Genomic DNA, 15640 nt, shown 5'->3' with positions numbered 1-15640 from the left:
AGCTTTTTCCATAAGAAGAAATGTCTTGAAATTTATTTTCTTTTTTTTTTTTTTACAGCTACTAGAAAAGGGCCTTCCTAGTATGCAACAGTCCCTCTTACAGATGATCTACAGCCTTCTTAGTTACATGGATCTGTCAGCTATTCCTGTGAAACAGTTCAACATGGAAGTGCTAAAAACCATTGAAAAATATGTACAGGTAAATACCATATCTTCTTTATATTAATATAGGAACTTCTCAGTATTTACTATCGTAAGTTGATTTTCTTTGTAAGAGTTTAAGATCAGATTAGCAGGGGGGACTGCAGCTGTCCAGTGTGGTATCTAGTTTATGAACATCTTGGTGCCTGATAGACCGCATGGCCCCAGGTGAGACGGCTAGTTGTGCACTCACTGTGTGGGAAGGGTTAGGCTGCAGCTACACTACATCAGGAGCAAGCTTAATACCAGCAGAGCCTGACTGTCCACTCTTTTTAATTATTAGTGTGAGGGAGATGTGGCACAAGCACTTCCCATCAGAGACTTCTGGGCCTAATTCTTGGCAAGTGGAAAATACTTATTTCTATGAAAAGTTCACAGCTGTAAAGAGCCTGTGTCAAGTCAGCTTTGCTGCTAAATGGGGTTTCTGCAATGGCCTGTATACTTGCTCATACTGATTGAGGCATTCGCCTAGGAGATTTTAAATCGTTTGCCAAGCTGGCCTTGCACTCAGGTCTCCCAGGTTGTAGGCCAGTTTCCTGACAATGGCATCTTAGGCAAGTCTTGGTCTCTGCTGTTGAAATTATTCTGCAAGTATGCACATTGTCACTGGCCAAGAGAGAGAAAGATAATAATACTCCAATTACACATTTTTATTATGTGGCAAGAAAATAGGACTGTAAATAATCTTGAATGTGTGTGAATCTGTTTGTTGATTAAATGTACCTATTTCTAGAGCATTCACTGGAGAGAAGCCTTGAATATCCTGAAGTTGGTAGTTTCTCGTTCTGCCAGTTTGGTTTTACCATCCTATCAACACAGCGATCTTTCAAAAATGGAAATACATCGAGTGTGGAACAGTGCCTCCAAGGAGCTACCAGGGAAGACTTTAGAGTTTCATTTTGATATTTCAGAGGTACTATTTGTAATTCTGCTAATTAACACCTTAATTCTGTTATTTGATAATCCTAAAACATGTGTTGCAGCTACTTATGAAAGCTGAAAAATTAGGAAAGAAGGGAAAATTACCAAATTGAAAGTCTCTTAAATTTTTTTCAGTTCACAGTGGCATATTTTATGACCCATGCTGGAGGGCTCTTTCTGGATTTTTACTAGTTTTGGTTTTTTGGTTTTTGGGGTTTTTTTGTGAAGGAATTACTAGTTGTATTTAAAATTATCTGGTGGGAAAGCTGTGCTGCAGTTATGCCAACTGTAATGTCTAAGTATACTGTATGTATAGAATGCCCCTCCAAGCATTTTATACTTGGTTGCCAATGTTCTCTATAACTGTTCAACACGGAAGTGTGTCCTTTAAGGGAGTACTGCCTGACTTCTGACTGAACTCTTTTACAGCAGTCTTTGTCCTGCAAACCCTGTATACCCTTTGCCCTTACAGAACTGAATGGTCCTCTTGACTTTAATGGGCAACCCTATTTATAGTTACAAACCTGCAGGACTATTTGCAGCATTGTAGACTATTTGATATAGATAATAGTGAGACTTTGAGGTTAGAAGGAAATATGAGCGTAAAAAAGCTGTCTTGTACTATTTGTATAAAGGGTTTCTTCTTGCTGTTTCATGTAGGTATAGTTCTAGAAAATGCTGAGCATGCTACCATCAATCCAAGAAAGCATTTTAATGTTTGTTGGAAGAGGGCCAGAGTGTTCAGCACTTTTAGGAAGAACCCATTAAAAAACATTTGCAAGAAATGTGGATTTGAAATAAATTTCATAAGCTTTCTGGGGGTTATGCTGATTCTTATGTTAGAAACTAGTTTGACAGTTGCTTTGAGTATTAGCTATTCATGAACATAAGCACCAGCTACTAAGTGTGACAGTTGTTACTCAGACGTTCACAGTGGAAAATAAACATACATACAAAGTGACGTGGAATTCCATGCACTCTTTGTTTTACCCCTGTATATGTTCTTCCTGAGTAATCTTTTCTTGCAACGGAAGCAATATGGCCCAGTATAAGTTCATCCTAGAGCATAATACTAGTGAATTTCTCTCTCTTTAAGACTCCAATCATTGGGAGACGGTATGATGAGCTGCAGAGTTCTTCTGCACGAGATGGTAAACCCAGAGCAATGGCTGTCACCCGAAGCACTTCTTCAACCTCATCAGGATCTAACTCCAATGTCCTTGTTCCTGTGAGCTGGAAGAGACCCCAGTACTCTCAGGTAAACTTTTAATTAGCCCACTACTCACTAAGAAGTTGCACACAGAGCAGCTGAATTAATGCACACAGGTTCTTAAATGCTTGTGCCCTATGTACCCTATGCAGTGCTCCTGGCTGGCTGGGGTGGTGGCAGCACAGCATCTGACTGTGTGTGCTGAATGTATTTCTTGGACTTGGAAATGGACTGAGTTATGTCTGTCTTCTGTCCTGCCAGTGTTTTTCTTTCAACCTGCAGGAAATGCTTCTCTTTAAGACGTCTAAGGCTAGGTCAGATTTAGCTGAGAATGACAGGTGAGTTCAGATACTAGCAAGGAGAGCAGACAGCATTTGCATCTTTTAAGTGCTGATTTCATGGGAAATCAGGTAAAAGGAATTCCTTGGAACAATTTTCCTAAAAGTGATGTTTAATCAAAGTAATCCTTTATTGATTTTGATCATCTGCCAGTTAAAATAAAATCTGCAAAATAGATGTATTTATTGCTTTTTTTTTTTAAATATAGCAGATTTTATAGCAGTGCCTCAGGCACAATTCTGCAAAAAATAATTAGGCATGTGCTTAATTTTAAGTTTCTGCATAGTCCTTTTGAAGTGATGCACAAACACAATGTTTCCTTATTATGCTTAATAGAATTAATAGGCTAATTTAAAAATAATAAGCACCAAAATCACTAACAACATTTTTATGTTTCCTTGTACATGTAGTTGCTCTGAAAGCAACCCTTTGGGCACTTAATGACTAATTCTTTGGTTGGTTCCTCCTGATTAAAAATTATTAATGTATATTTCCAGCCACTGGGAGAATGGGTGGTTAGAAAAATGTTCACTTGAGAAACATCTTGTCTTCTAGAAAAGAACAAAGGAAAAGCTGGTGCATGTCCTTTCTTTATGTGGTCAGGAAGTTGGGCTGAGTAAAAACCCTTCAGTAAGTAGCCTTGTATTGACCATTTCTTTGTTTCATTGTGTCCTAAACTTTAAAAGTGAAGAACTTTTGTTTCCCAGAGTTGCTGACCTGATTTGCATAGTTTCATGTCACATTACTATCATTGTCATTTGTACTGGCCCACGCTGCATTTCTCAGCGTATAGACCAGTGAGTGAATGGCCCTCTCAAAGACAATTTACTTACAGAGCTACGTATGGTTTTGCTGTGAGAGATCTGTGAAGCTACTGTAAGTTTTACTTATGCCATCTCAGTGGGTAGAGAGTAATGACCTCTGGCATTACCAATCTAGAGCCTTTATAAAGTAAAAACTTAAATTACAGAAATAAAACTGAGGGTGTCTGATTTTTTCTATTAGATAATAGTCCTAATGTTACTTTTTAAAAATTAATACTATCTGGTTCCAGGAAACGGGCAATAGATTATCCAGGGTAGGAAGCTCTTAAAATAGTTATTAAATACTGTCTATAGAGAAAGGAGAATCTCTGAATGTTTTTGAATATGTTGTATGTCACTTGTGTTATGGTGGACAGGTCCTTTTTTTTTCTGCAAGACAGGGACCATTTAATTTTTGCAACTAAATTGCAGATACAATTATTTTTTATAGGAAAGGAAAAAGTATAGCTTGTTGTAATTTCTAATCTTGACATATTTTTTAACATTTTTAACTAGAGAATTTTTTTATTAATTTACTATCTCATCCCCTGACAGCATTTTCTCTGCTAAGTTCCCTGAATTTTGTTCCTATAAATGTATACAAACAATCCAGGAAACTTCAATCTGCAGCCATTAGGAGGTAGCTGTAATATTCTTGGACGTGTTCCTGCAATATGAAGTTGTTTCTTTGTATGAGTTTAATCTGAAGGCACCTGTCCAACATAAATAATAAAGTGTTCTAAAAATACTCAGTGAAGGAATTAGGTGTGTACTGGAAATACAGTCTTCTGAATAACCAATTACAGCTTTTAGGAAGAAACAACCAGAGGGAACAGTTTGTTACAAGAGGAATCCTTTGAATTGTAGGTAATTTTTTCTTCCTGTGGTGATTTGGATCTGATTGAGCATCAGACGAGCTTGGTGTCTTCAGAAGACGGAACAAGGGAGCAGGAGAACATGGATGATTCAAACAGTGAACAACAATTCAGAGTCTTTAGGGACTTTGATTTCCTAGATGTTGAGCTGGAAGATGGGGAGGTACAGTATATTTTCTCTGAAACAGCTTTTTTATTAAAACCACTTTGATATTCTTTCTACTAAACACCATACTCTTCTTGTAACTTAAAACTTTAACTGTATAACTATAAGCTTAGCTCTGAGTTCAGATTATTTATTATGTTCACTTAGTGTTTATTTCAGTAGCATAACAGTAAGAGGCTACCACACCCTTCCTTTCTGGATCTGCTTTAGGAAATTCTGCAAAACTGTTACTGGAAGATAAAGCCTCTGTTCTAGTACCTTTTCAGTGAATTATTTTAAATACATTTTTTAAAGTTCTAAATTGTTAACAAATATATATTTGCTGATTGAAAACCGATAAAATGAAATCATTGCAAGTCTGTTAGTTCATGAGTAACCCTCCAAAACATGAATTCAGGCCTTCATGCTGTTGTTAGTCCTGCGACTGCTGATGAAATCACTAACGCTCAGAGAGATGTACCTTCCATTCTGCTTAGGTGTCTGTGATTTCATAATTTCATGCAGGAGCTAAACAGAACCCTGAGGGCCCAGATCAGGTCTTGGCAGGTGAAGCCTGTCAGCTCACCTTGAGCTGAAACTCCCGAACTGCTGAATTTGTGGTGGCTACACCCTTTAACCTTGCTTATATCAAGTGTTTCTTTCTATTTGAGTGGGAAAGGCCAAAAATGAATATCCATTGCCAAACAAGTCTAACAATTCTGTTGCTATTTAAAAGTTCAGAAACTGTTAGCTCTTTTGAAGTACTGAAGGTTCAGATGTTCAGCAAACTTAACAGTTTAATAAATTGTCTTGTCATAATCTGAACTAGACTTTAACATGAATTCTCTCAGGCATTACTCTTAGCCCTGAGAACACGTGTACAAAGAGAAATAATCAGTTTTCTCCCTGGTTGAATTACAGCAATAAAATAATTTAAGGTAAACAGACCCCTCAGGTGTGAACTCACACACATCTGAATTTTATTTTTTTTTTCCAATGAAGAGAAAGGAAGGAGTGGAAAGAGATGTTGCAGAGTCCTTATTTTCCACATCAGGAATCTCTGTGTCAAAATACAGTAATTTTGGCTCACAGCTGCTCATGACTTTGCTAAAAAAAAAAAAAAAAACAACAACAAAAAATCAGTTTGCATCAATGGTTGAAAATACATTAGCCAGATACTATAAAGGAGCTTTAATTTTGCAAACTGATAAATGATTAAACAGCAATGCCAGGTTGTTTGTCAAAAAGTATACCAGCTGCAATAATTTTTGTGTCTTCAGTGTTTTCAAGATATTACAAGGACTTAGGACTGCAGTTTTGACTAAATATCACATGATATTTTTCTGTCCAGTGAAACTCAAGAGTTTCTTCTTTCTCTTCACCAGTTAAAACCATATACAGATTACATATAAATGTGCAGAACAATTCCTATCAACATGAGTTTACCTTCATGTACTGTGACCCTGTAAAGATATGTTTTATATATGTGGCTAATGCCAAGACTGAGGCCCAAATTAATTGATATACTAATTGTCATAAGTTGGTTGTGGAACAGATGCTAAGTTTGTCTAGTTTTATGTGAAGCACAATGAAAAATGTAGTCTTTTACTTAATACAGTTTTTACATTGCTGTGGATCTGAGACATTGCATTCCAAGGTTTAGTCCAGACTGACTTACTACTACTGTTACAAATAGATACTTTAGCCAAATTCAAACCTAGTACACCAGACTAGGTATACTCTATATTCTCTAACAAGTGAGTTTTAACTGTATCATTTACATCAGGTCTGCATTTGATATATTCATAAATATTAATAAAACAATGTTAGAAAATTTAAGCCCGCAAGGGCACAGTCTTTCAAAAACAACCTTATGGTTTAAACAGGCCAGCAATGCTTGTATCATCCCCAGACCACAAGATGTACTTGTTTGAAATTTCATGAAGATGTGAAAGCAAGTAATGGTTATTTTTAGACTTAAAAGATAGGCTGAAGAGTTGAAGTTTCTGTGATAATTTTAGTTACAATTGTAGGCAAATGTTTGTCTGTGATGTCATTATTTATTAATGCAGTAATTTTACATAGATTCTTTCTATTTGTTTTTCTGTCTGTTATATCTGCTACCCAGGAACTTCAGGTAAGAATGCTACTTGAACTCAGATGTGCCAGCATTTATGTCTTCTTGCAAATTTGTATTCTAGAATAACATTGTAGTTTCGTTGTTGCCCTCCCCCTCTTCAGTGTGTGCATAGGTGGGTGGGTATGTGTGTGCTTGCACTTCTGACAGGTGCTTCATTTTTTGTCTTGTATTAGAAATATTTTTAAGGTCTTTTTCAAAAATTCTGCTTCATTTTAAGTTTGTCTCTGACGTGCAACAGTCTTCACAAATTGTACAATATCTTAATTCTAGCATCAACTTTTTTCAGATTGAGCCATTTCTGCTTTTAGTATCTTTGTGCATGAATAATACATAGAAACGAAAGAAAACTTTATTGTTTATAATATGGTAAATTTGGTCCATTTGTTTCCATGGGAAAATTATATGTAATTTCCAGCTTTCAGATGTGGTATATTGGCTTCTGTTAGCACCTTGCTAAAGCTGATACCTGACACCTCTTCAGAAAGTTTAGATCATTGCCTACCAGCCTGAATTAAATGGAATAAATTAATTAATTCACACAGCTTAATGTAATTCAGCTGTAAACTCCTAAATTTGCTGTACTCATTTACTATGTAAAGAAAACTGAAAAGGTGCATCAGTCATTGCCAGTTTGGGACCTAAACTTGCAGATAATCGATGGATAGAGAGAACTGAAATGATAGAGAGTCATAGTGAGTTGTACAAGTGATACAAAAATCAGCAACAACAGTATTTTGCATATTTGTTTCTGACAGTTTGTACATCAGTTATTATGCAAACACAGCCTCAAAAAAATCTTTGTCTCAAAATGTGTGTGGTCTAAAAGATACAACCACATGGAAACAGTGCCTTACTATGCAGTTCAACAGTACCTTTGCCTATACCTACCATACCTGTGCGACTCCATTAACTTGGCATACCTTGTCAATACAGTCAGGATAAAAACTTGTGTGAAAGAAGCTTTGCATGATTCTTACCACTTCTGTGGAGGAGCTACACTGCTCTCCCACACACAAGGTTACTTCCCTTTTTACTGCCCTTTCTGTGTCTCTCCTTCCTCTGGGTTGTCCTAATGTTTAAAGTGGCTGCAGGCACACGTTGGCTCCTTTGCCAGAGGGTGGGGATTGTGGGAAGCCATACCTGCTCACTGCTGGCCAGACACATTTGTAATATGTGACTGTTTTCTTTTGAATTGATGTTTGTTACTGGTGGCTTTTCAGATAGGAGATAGCTTTGCTCCCACTGTAGATAAAAATGAACAAGTTCTTGAATATACCTTCCCTCCTTGTTAACTGTGAAAGAAAGATTGCTTAAGAGACTACAGAAACAACCCCATCCTCATAGACATGTGTTGACCTCTTGTTTAAATTCAGTATGATTCTGGGTGGCCCTGTAGCAAGCTTAAGTTAACCCAAACGCTATGGGTATTTGGGTTATACAGTATTTCATATCTCTTACCCCGTCACTTTTAATTCACTCCCACTTTTACCTGCATGCCCTGGAAGTGTCCCTTTTTCCTTCTTCTTGCTGGCTTCTTTCTTTAAGACATCCCAGAATGAAACTGCAACAAGAAATATTCCCATAGACACTGGCTGCAAAGTTTGCTGGTGGCTGTACTAGGCATCATGAGGATCAGGGTGTGATGACAGTCATCTTTGCTTGCTTGCTTATTTATGTCATTTTGTTATTTGTTACTTCAGTAACTGATGTGTTTGTGGAGGATGTCTCATTGCTGCATGTGTCCTCCAGCCTTTGTGGGGGAAGATGGACAGCCAAAGGATTTGTTAAAATAAATAGCTGGGAACTGAACAGTCATTGTTATGATTTAGAGAGACCTGGTTTTTTAAATCTTAAATGTGTTCTGTTCTCTTCCTGCACAAAACTACCATATGATCCCAGTCCCAGAATGAAAACTCAGGGTTCTTCCAATAATGTCTCAACCTTCATAGCAATGTCATGTTCATTTGCTGTTGAATATAGTGCATTGCTTAGTTCTAAATGTTCTTGTGGATTACAATTCTTGCCTTGTCTTTTTCCTAAAAAAATATTTTTTTTCTTTTTTCCTCATATTTGTTCATGAATGTTGAGCTTAGTGTCATAAAACTGAACTTTTCCTCTTTCTAATCATATTCCACAGTCCATTGCATTAAAGGGCAATAATGCAAAATAAGATCTATTTGTGCAATTCTTTTTTATTGTTAAGGAGGTAAGATTGCCATTGAATTAATTGCACTTTATGCACTTTGGTCCCTGTTCAGTAAATGACTGAGTAATCTTGAATGGAGAGTACTCAAGTGTTTAAAATTACAAATCTGCTTAAGGGACCTTACTGAATTCTTTCTCTATGATTGCACATAATTTTAATCTGCATAAGCCCAGGAGATACAGTCACTGATTTGATAATAATAATAATTCTGATTTTTTTAGGCAGAACTATATTTTTTGTCAAATTTGTATTTAAAGGATTACTGTTAACTTGCATTTTCAGCAGTTGGTTTGCTTGTTTAAGTGTGCCATCTTGTAGAATCTTGTTTTAAACAGTCAGCCCTGAGCCTTAAAAAGAAACATTTTCTTTATAAACCTCCTTCCCCTGTTGATGTAAGGTTGAGGGCTTTCACCTAGATAAAGTACCCAAAACTGCAACTGGATGCTTCTGGGTAGACCCTTGATGCTGTGTAAGGCCCCTTTGGCCTCTGTGGTTCCATTACAGGAGCAGCTGTGGACACACTCCTGCATTTGCAGGAGAGGAACCTGACTAGACTTGAAGAAGGGAGCAAGAGAATTAATGCAATTAGAGAAAACAGTCCACTGGAAAATACATAAAGTAAACAAATGGAAAAACAGTGGAAAACTAATTGTCATTTTTATACATGGAGGAAATCAAATGCTCTTTGTATCGGTTCACAAGCCTAACAAATAGTTACACGATTTGCTTAATGCACTTGGCTTTATGAAACTGCATGTGGGATCAGAACTGAAAGTCAATATAAAATGTTTGGTCCATTTGACTTTGTTCTGTTTTAAATGTGAAATCTCAGGCAATGCTAATCGGGTTATTCTCAAAGTATAGTTTAAAATAAATCAAATAAATTCAAGTAACAAAAATAAGCAATATGGGCCTAGAATAAAAGTTTAAAGAAGTGTGCTTCTTTGGCTATTACATTTTGTGTGTAATGAAGGGTTCATTCAAATCTACTCATCATTATGGTTATGTACATAATGCGAAGATCCTAAAATCCTTAACATATGTTTTGCAATTGAACCATTGTTATGAACTGTGCTCCTAATACTTCTAAACATCATGGAAGAATCCCTTAAAATTGCTTCCAAACTTTTTTTTTGCCTGTCATTGCTCTACCAGTATTTAGGTGTGTGTCTGTATGGACTTACAAAAACAAATTCTTAAATCAGCAAATGCATGAAAAACACCTAATACTGAAAAGACTGAATCTTCATTTAACTGTCATTTCCATGCTTCTGCTCTTTTCTCCAGGTGAACAAACAAAATAATGCTTATATGAAGTTTGTATTATATTTTTACATCAAAACATTTTTTGAGCTAACTTTGATCTAATTATTTGTATATGATGAGTTTCAAATCAAGGAAGCTGACCCTGTATCTGATTTCAGGGTGAGAGCATGGACAACTTCAACTGGGGAGTACGCAGACGGTCCCTGGATAGCCTGGACAAGTGTGACATGCAGCTGCTGGAAGAGAGCCAGCTCTCAGGAAGCACACCCAGCCTGAACAAAATGAACCACGAGGACTCCGATGAGTCATCAGAGGAGGAGGACCTGACCACCAGCCAAATCTTGGAGAACTCAGACCTAGTAAGTTGCAAACTTGCTATTTAAGAAAAGATAGGATTGTGTTTTTAAATAACCTGGGCTTTAAGTTTCTTCTCATCCAGGTGCAATCTAACCAGCTGAAATTGGGGGGTGGCACACAAAAACTAGGTGACAGTTTTGCACAATTGGCCAGTAGTAAATCTTTCTGATGTATCTAATACTTAAGGGCAAGACTCCAGTTCAGTTTGGTAAACTGAGTCAGGTTTTCATTGTTCTCTTCTGGGATGCTTGCATGCAATTTTTATGACAGAAAAATCAATTATGATTGAAAAAATGTTCATGTGCAAACTAAGAAAGCCACCATCACTACCCTTTAGGAAAATGTCTGCTTTGCATGTTCATAAAATGTGTGTGGTAGGGTAGCTATATACTCAGTTCTATGCTTTTGTTGTCTTTTAAACAGATTATAAATCTTTCCCCATCTGAGGATACAAATCATATTGACTCGCTTTCTACATCATGTGATGCAACCTCAGCAGACCCTCATCATTTTAATATAGGAACGTCCAGCTTTGATGTGTCTTTGCCTGATGTGAATAATCTCCAAGTGTCTGAAGGATCCAAGGTGAATACATTTTTACTTTCTGTTCCAACTGGACTGTATTTTACATAACACTTTTACAACAAGTTTAGTTTACTTACATTTTCACTAAGCATTTGGTCTGTGAAAGTACATTCTGATTTCCTGTATGTAGTGGCATAGTACAATATATTCATATGTTCCTGCACATTCATACCCTTTCCTTTCTACTTACACTTCCTCCATTGAAAGATTTTATTTATCGTTTCTGAAGTATATTGCACTACATATACACCAAGATACTACAAGCTGATTGGAAGACAAATTCATGAACTGGTTACAAGTTACAACCCTACGGGAATATTCTTTTGCTCTTCATGCTGATTTAAAAGAATGATATGCCAGCTCATGTGGTGGGTGTACGCATGTATTCTCTGAGATATTTTGTATGTGGGAACCTATTGTGCAGTTGTGTGCACTGGATTCAGTTCTTGCATTTTGGCAGACACTCAGAAATTTTAAATTCATTACCACAATACTAAGCCATCTTGGGGTGGCAGAGGGGGCAGGATTTGCAAGGCTACAACAACCATGTTCAGCACAGTTGATTTCACACAGTTGTATCAGAAGATGCACATAGAGTAAGGTTGGTAAATTATTATCAACTTTGGGATGGCTTCTTTATTTTCTCTTTGATAATACTTTTTCGTGGGAGATCAGATGAACCTACTTTTCTCAATGTCTCTCCAGAAATATAAACTGGGATGGGGTGTGGGAGAGAGGTTAGTGGTTTTATGACCCTGTTGCCTTACCAGTAAAGCTTTCTCTGTCATGTCTAGATCGGGTAGCTTCTGCAGAAAAGGCAGTGTAAGAGAATGGAGTAGGGGAAGAGCATGCCTTGTGTAATCATTGGCCAGTTCTTACCCTTGGTCCCCTCTGAATGCAGTCATACAAAAAATTGATACAGTACTGCTAGCACTGCATATAACAGAAGTAATGGAAACTTCTAGTGAAGAGGACATAGAAAAGGAGGTTGGAATTGTCCTGAATATTGAACAGCTTTTTTGTGTCAGAAACTTCCCCAGGAGGAATAAGGGACCAGAGGACAGAAACGTTGGTAAGGATAGGAAAGGAGGGGAACCTCTCAAAATAATGGCTGTGGAAAAGGTAAACTCATGATGTTTTGTCAAAACAACTGTCGGTAGACAGGTTACCACGTAACAAGCATAAGCAGCAGAAGTTGGCTGAATTTCAGTTCAGGAAGCTGCAGTCAGAACAGATGTGTTTGCAGGTGGTGGCTAGTTTCATGCATCAAGCTGCAGCAGCTGTTGGTCTGTATGTATATGAAGACTTGCAAATGATAGTACATGAGTTTCATATTTGCCTGGGGTCTTAGAATCTTTAGTGTGAAAATTCCTTTCATGTCACAATACCCATGTGCCAGTGTTCATCAAAAAATAAAAGCTTTGGAAAAAGTAAATAAGTAAAAAATGTAAAATCACAGCAGTCTCTTTTGGGACTGACAGGCAAATTCAGCTAGTCCTGGTACAGGATTGATATTGGTGAAATACATAACCCAAGTTGACAGGGATTTACAAGTGTTACAGACATGTTTGAATTTATAAGCTTTATACAGAATGCCTTCTTAGTGTTCTTTGCATCAAAGATATTTTCTTCTGGTATTTATGCTTCTGTATTTTTACTGAAAACAAATTTGAGTCAGTAGAAACAAAGTTAAAATGCCTGGGTTTATATTTACTTAAAGGAAGAAGTAATCAAATTTTTAGACAGAAAACTTGAAACTTATACCTAAATGGTTTTTACTTAATTTATAATAGAAAAACTGAACTCTTTCCTGTTTCTCTTTTCCTCTGAGTTCTTATTTTCAGACAGCTGATGATATGTCAGCAATGCAGAGGAAAATTCTTGTTACTACTTCAGGGCTGTTCAAAAATGTTCAGTTGTCACATTATAAGCAAACTAAACACCACTTCAACTTTTAAGTAGATGCAGTGAATGAGAGCAACAGACTGATTAAGCCTCTTCTCAAATGTTTCAGTGCCAAAATCCAGGTATTATTGTTAATGGCTGGTAAAGATAGTCATCACAATAATTAAGGTAGTATTTATAAGGGATTCAAAGGCAGTGATGGATAATGCTATGAGGGATACTAAGATTCAGATGATGCTATTTTATATATTTTTCAAGTTATCTAAAATGAACAGTTTCTGGAAGTGTACTCCAATCCTGCATGAATATTTGGAGGTAACTTTTTTTTTTCTTTTTGGGCATCATATTGTAGTCCAGTGACTGGGAGGTGTTTGCTTCCTCCTTTTTCCTCGCTTACCCTATCACATCAAAATGTGTTTTATTTATACAAATACCATCATTGCAGTGAACAAACCGATGGTTCTTTCAAGATAATAGTTCATATTTGAAAGTAGTTGATACTAACTACTTCTTGAAGAAGCATGAAACATTTATGCTTCTTGTCAGCTGCTCTGATTCCTATTCTGGTGATTTAACCATATAGCTTTCTCTTTTCAACATAGTTTCTACCCTGATTCATTTCATCCACCCTGAACTCAGGAATATTCCTGTCCCTTTCACCTAGGAAACAACAAATAAAAAAACCTTTCTCCTACTTAATTTCTGATGCTGTCCTTTGTGATATGAGTCTTGTTTAAGTTTTAGAAGTACAAATCGACAGAATTTATCGGTAGGATCCAAGCAGGTCTGTGAGCTGCAGAGGGACACTTTTCTCTTTTAATTCCACTTGCCACAGATTTCCCTCCCTAGCAGCTCCCAACACATGTACATGCACATGTACCTGTGTGCATAAACTCACACCTTACAAGATACGCCCCCCCCAAAAAGATAGAGTTTGAGCTACCCACTGCAGTCATCCCTACAAGAACTGCTTTGCAGGATGCTGTGGATCATACAGACAAAAGCTAAAAGATTAAAACTGAAACAAAATTTGTTCAGACTAAAAATGCAAGAGAAACTGGAAAATTTCAAAAAGAAATCAAAACCTTTAGGTGCTAGTGGATGAAAAAGGAAGGAAATAATTGAAACATAATCCTTTTAATGGCCTGTAGAATCCTTTGGATTCCTCTTGAATGGAAGTTATTATGTAAATTACATGCTAAAAATAATTATCAATTCAAAACATGTACAGAGTCTTTCAGACAGTGATAGTTTTCAATTTTAAGAGGCTTTAATACACTCTTGGACACTACAAAGTGATAAGTGACAAGGACAGCCTGACAGTAACAAGAATGCTATTGTTTTTCCTGAAAAAATACTCCTTGCTATGTTGCCAAATGCATTGAAATCTGAAATTCTTCTCTAGACAAATCAAGTTGAAAAAATGCCTTAAAAATAATACTGATCCAAGAAAATAAGTTAAGCAAATACAGTATTTTTGAAGAAGTATAACTTGATGCATGTAATTTATGATCTGTGGCTTTTTATCTGTGCAATTTAACATTGTCAGGTGGATTTTTTCATTAAATGCTTTCTATTTATTAGTGGAATTAACTTACTAATTTGCTGTTTTTCTAAGACATCATCATTCACTCCCCTAGGTTGAAACTGTACATGAAGAACAAGATCCAGCAGTCCATGAGGATGATCTTTCGGGGTCTACAAATGAACTCCCTGGAGTGTTCGAATGCAGTGATAGCCTTAGTCTGGATATGACAGAGACTGAAGAGAAAGTTGACAGGCTGGAACAATTTGCTCTTGCTAGGTACTTGCTATTATTCATGCAAGTTCTTTTATTGTTTTACACTGTACGGCAAAGTGGTAACAAGTTAATGGAATGGCTGTTTTGCCCACAGGAGTTACAAAATTTTCCTAAGTTTAGAGCAGTGAGAAGACAATTACCTAATTACCTGCATATTTATCACACAACTCAAAAAAAACCCCAAGATCTTCTAGGAAGAACAAGATACGGTTTTTTATATACATCTGTGCAGTTAGTCATTATAGATGTAATATATCTAATCAAAAAGAAAAAAAAGGATTTTTAAAGATTCACAGTATTGGAAATACTCCTTAGTTAGCTGTTCAGCAGATCAGCCATGCATTAATCTTTCTGATTTCTTACGGGTCATAAGGAAGTCACAATATTGTCAAAAATCCCATCTGTATACTCTTGAGGCTGCTGGCGAGTGTGGCTGGACCCCAGTATATGTTGCAACAAGGCATCAAGATTTTTCCATGCCTTATGGAGCTCTTGCAGATTTTGGATGCTGAGTAGACTACAATTAGCCCATATTTATGGAAAGAATTAGGATATATAAAGACGCTCGCTCCCTGTCTGTGTGCCACATGTTTCAGAACCACAGTTCCTGTTCTTGGGAGCCATAGAAAGTTATTTCTCCGTCCCAAAGGATAACACACAAGATCAAGTAGCTTAGTGCCCTTTAAAAATGGTAGTCAGCCTGTTTCACTGACTGTGGAGTGCCAGAATAATGCTCTGTCCTAAGAACAGTGTGGAGAAGGGATGGGTCTTCTCCAATCCATTCCCTTGGGGGGAAACCAAACAGGTCAGTATATATAATGTCGGTACTCGGTGAGATTGTTCTCAGTATTTCTGCTCTACATTACTAAAACCAAGTTTTGCTAAA

At 36.8% G+C, this 15640-nt stretch overlaps 1 protein-coding gene across 4 annotated transcripts in view; it reads left to right on the top strand.

The window, feature by feature from the left end:
* Positions 1-15640, top strand: part of FRY (FRY microtubule binding protein) — a 247907-nt gene that overhangs the window by 210670 nt on the left and 21597 nt on the right. For all 4 annotated transcript variants that reach the window (XM_055802396.1, XM_027792033.2, XM_055802395.1 and 1 more), the window contains 8 exons: positions 59-199; positions 935-1114; positions 2219-2380; positions 3227-3301; positions 4342-4512; positions 10265-10465; positions 10887-11048; positions 14594-14757. In XM_055802396.1, the coding sequence (XP_055658371.1) occupies positions 59-199; positions 935-1114; positions 2219-2380; positions 3227-3301; positions 4342-4512; positions 10265-10465; positions 10887-11048; positions 14594-14757 (1256 nt within the window). The remainder of the gene's footprint in view (positions 1-58; positions 200-934; positions 1115-2218; positions 2381-3226; positions 3302-4341; positions 4513-10264; positions 10466-10886; positions 11049-14593; positions 14758-15640) is intronic.

Source organism: Falco peregrinus, chromosome 4 (assembly GCF_023634155.1).
Source record: "Falco peregrinus isolate bFalPer1 chromosome 4, bFalPer1.pri, whole genome shotgun sequence".
NCBI classification, from domain to species: Eukaryota; Metazoa; Chordata; class Aves; order Falconiformes; family Falconidae; genus Falco; species Falco peregrinus.
This window is presented reverse-complemented; position numbering and strand designations above follow the sequence as displayed.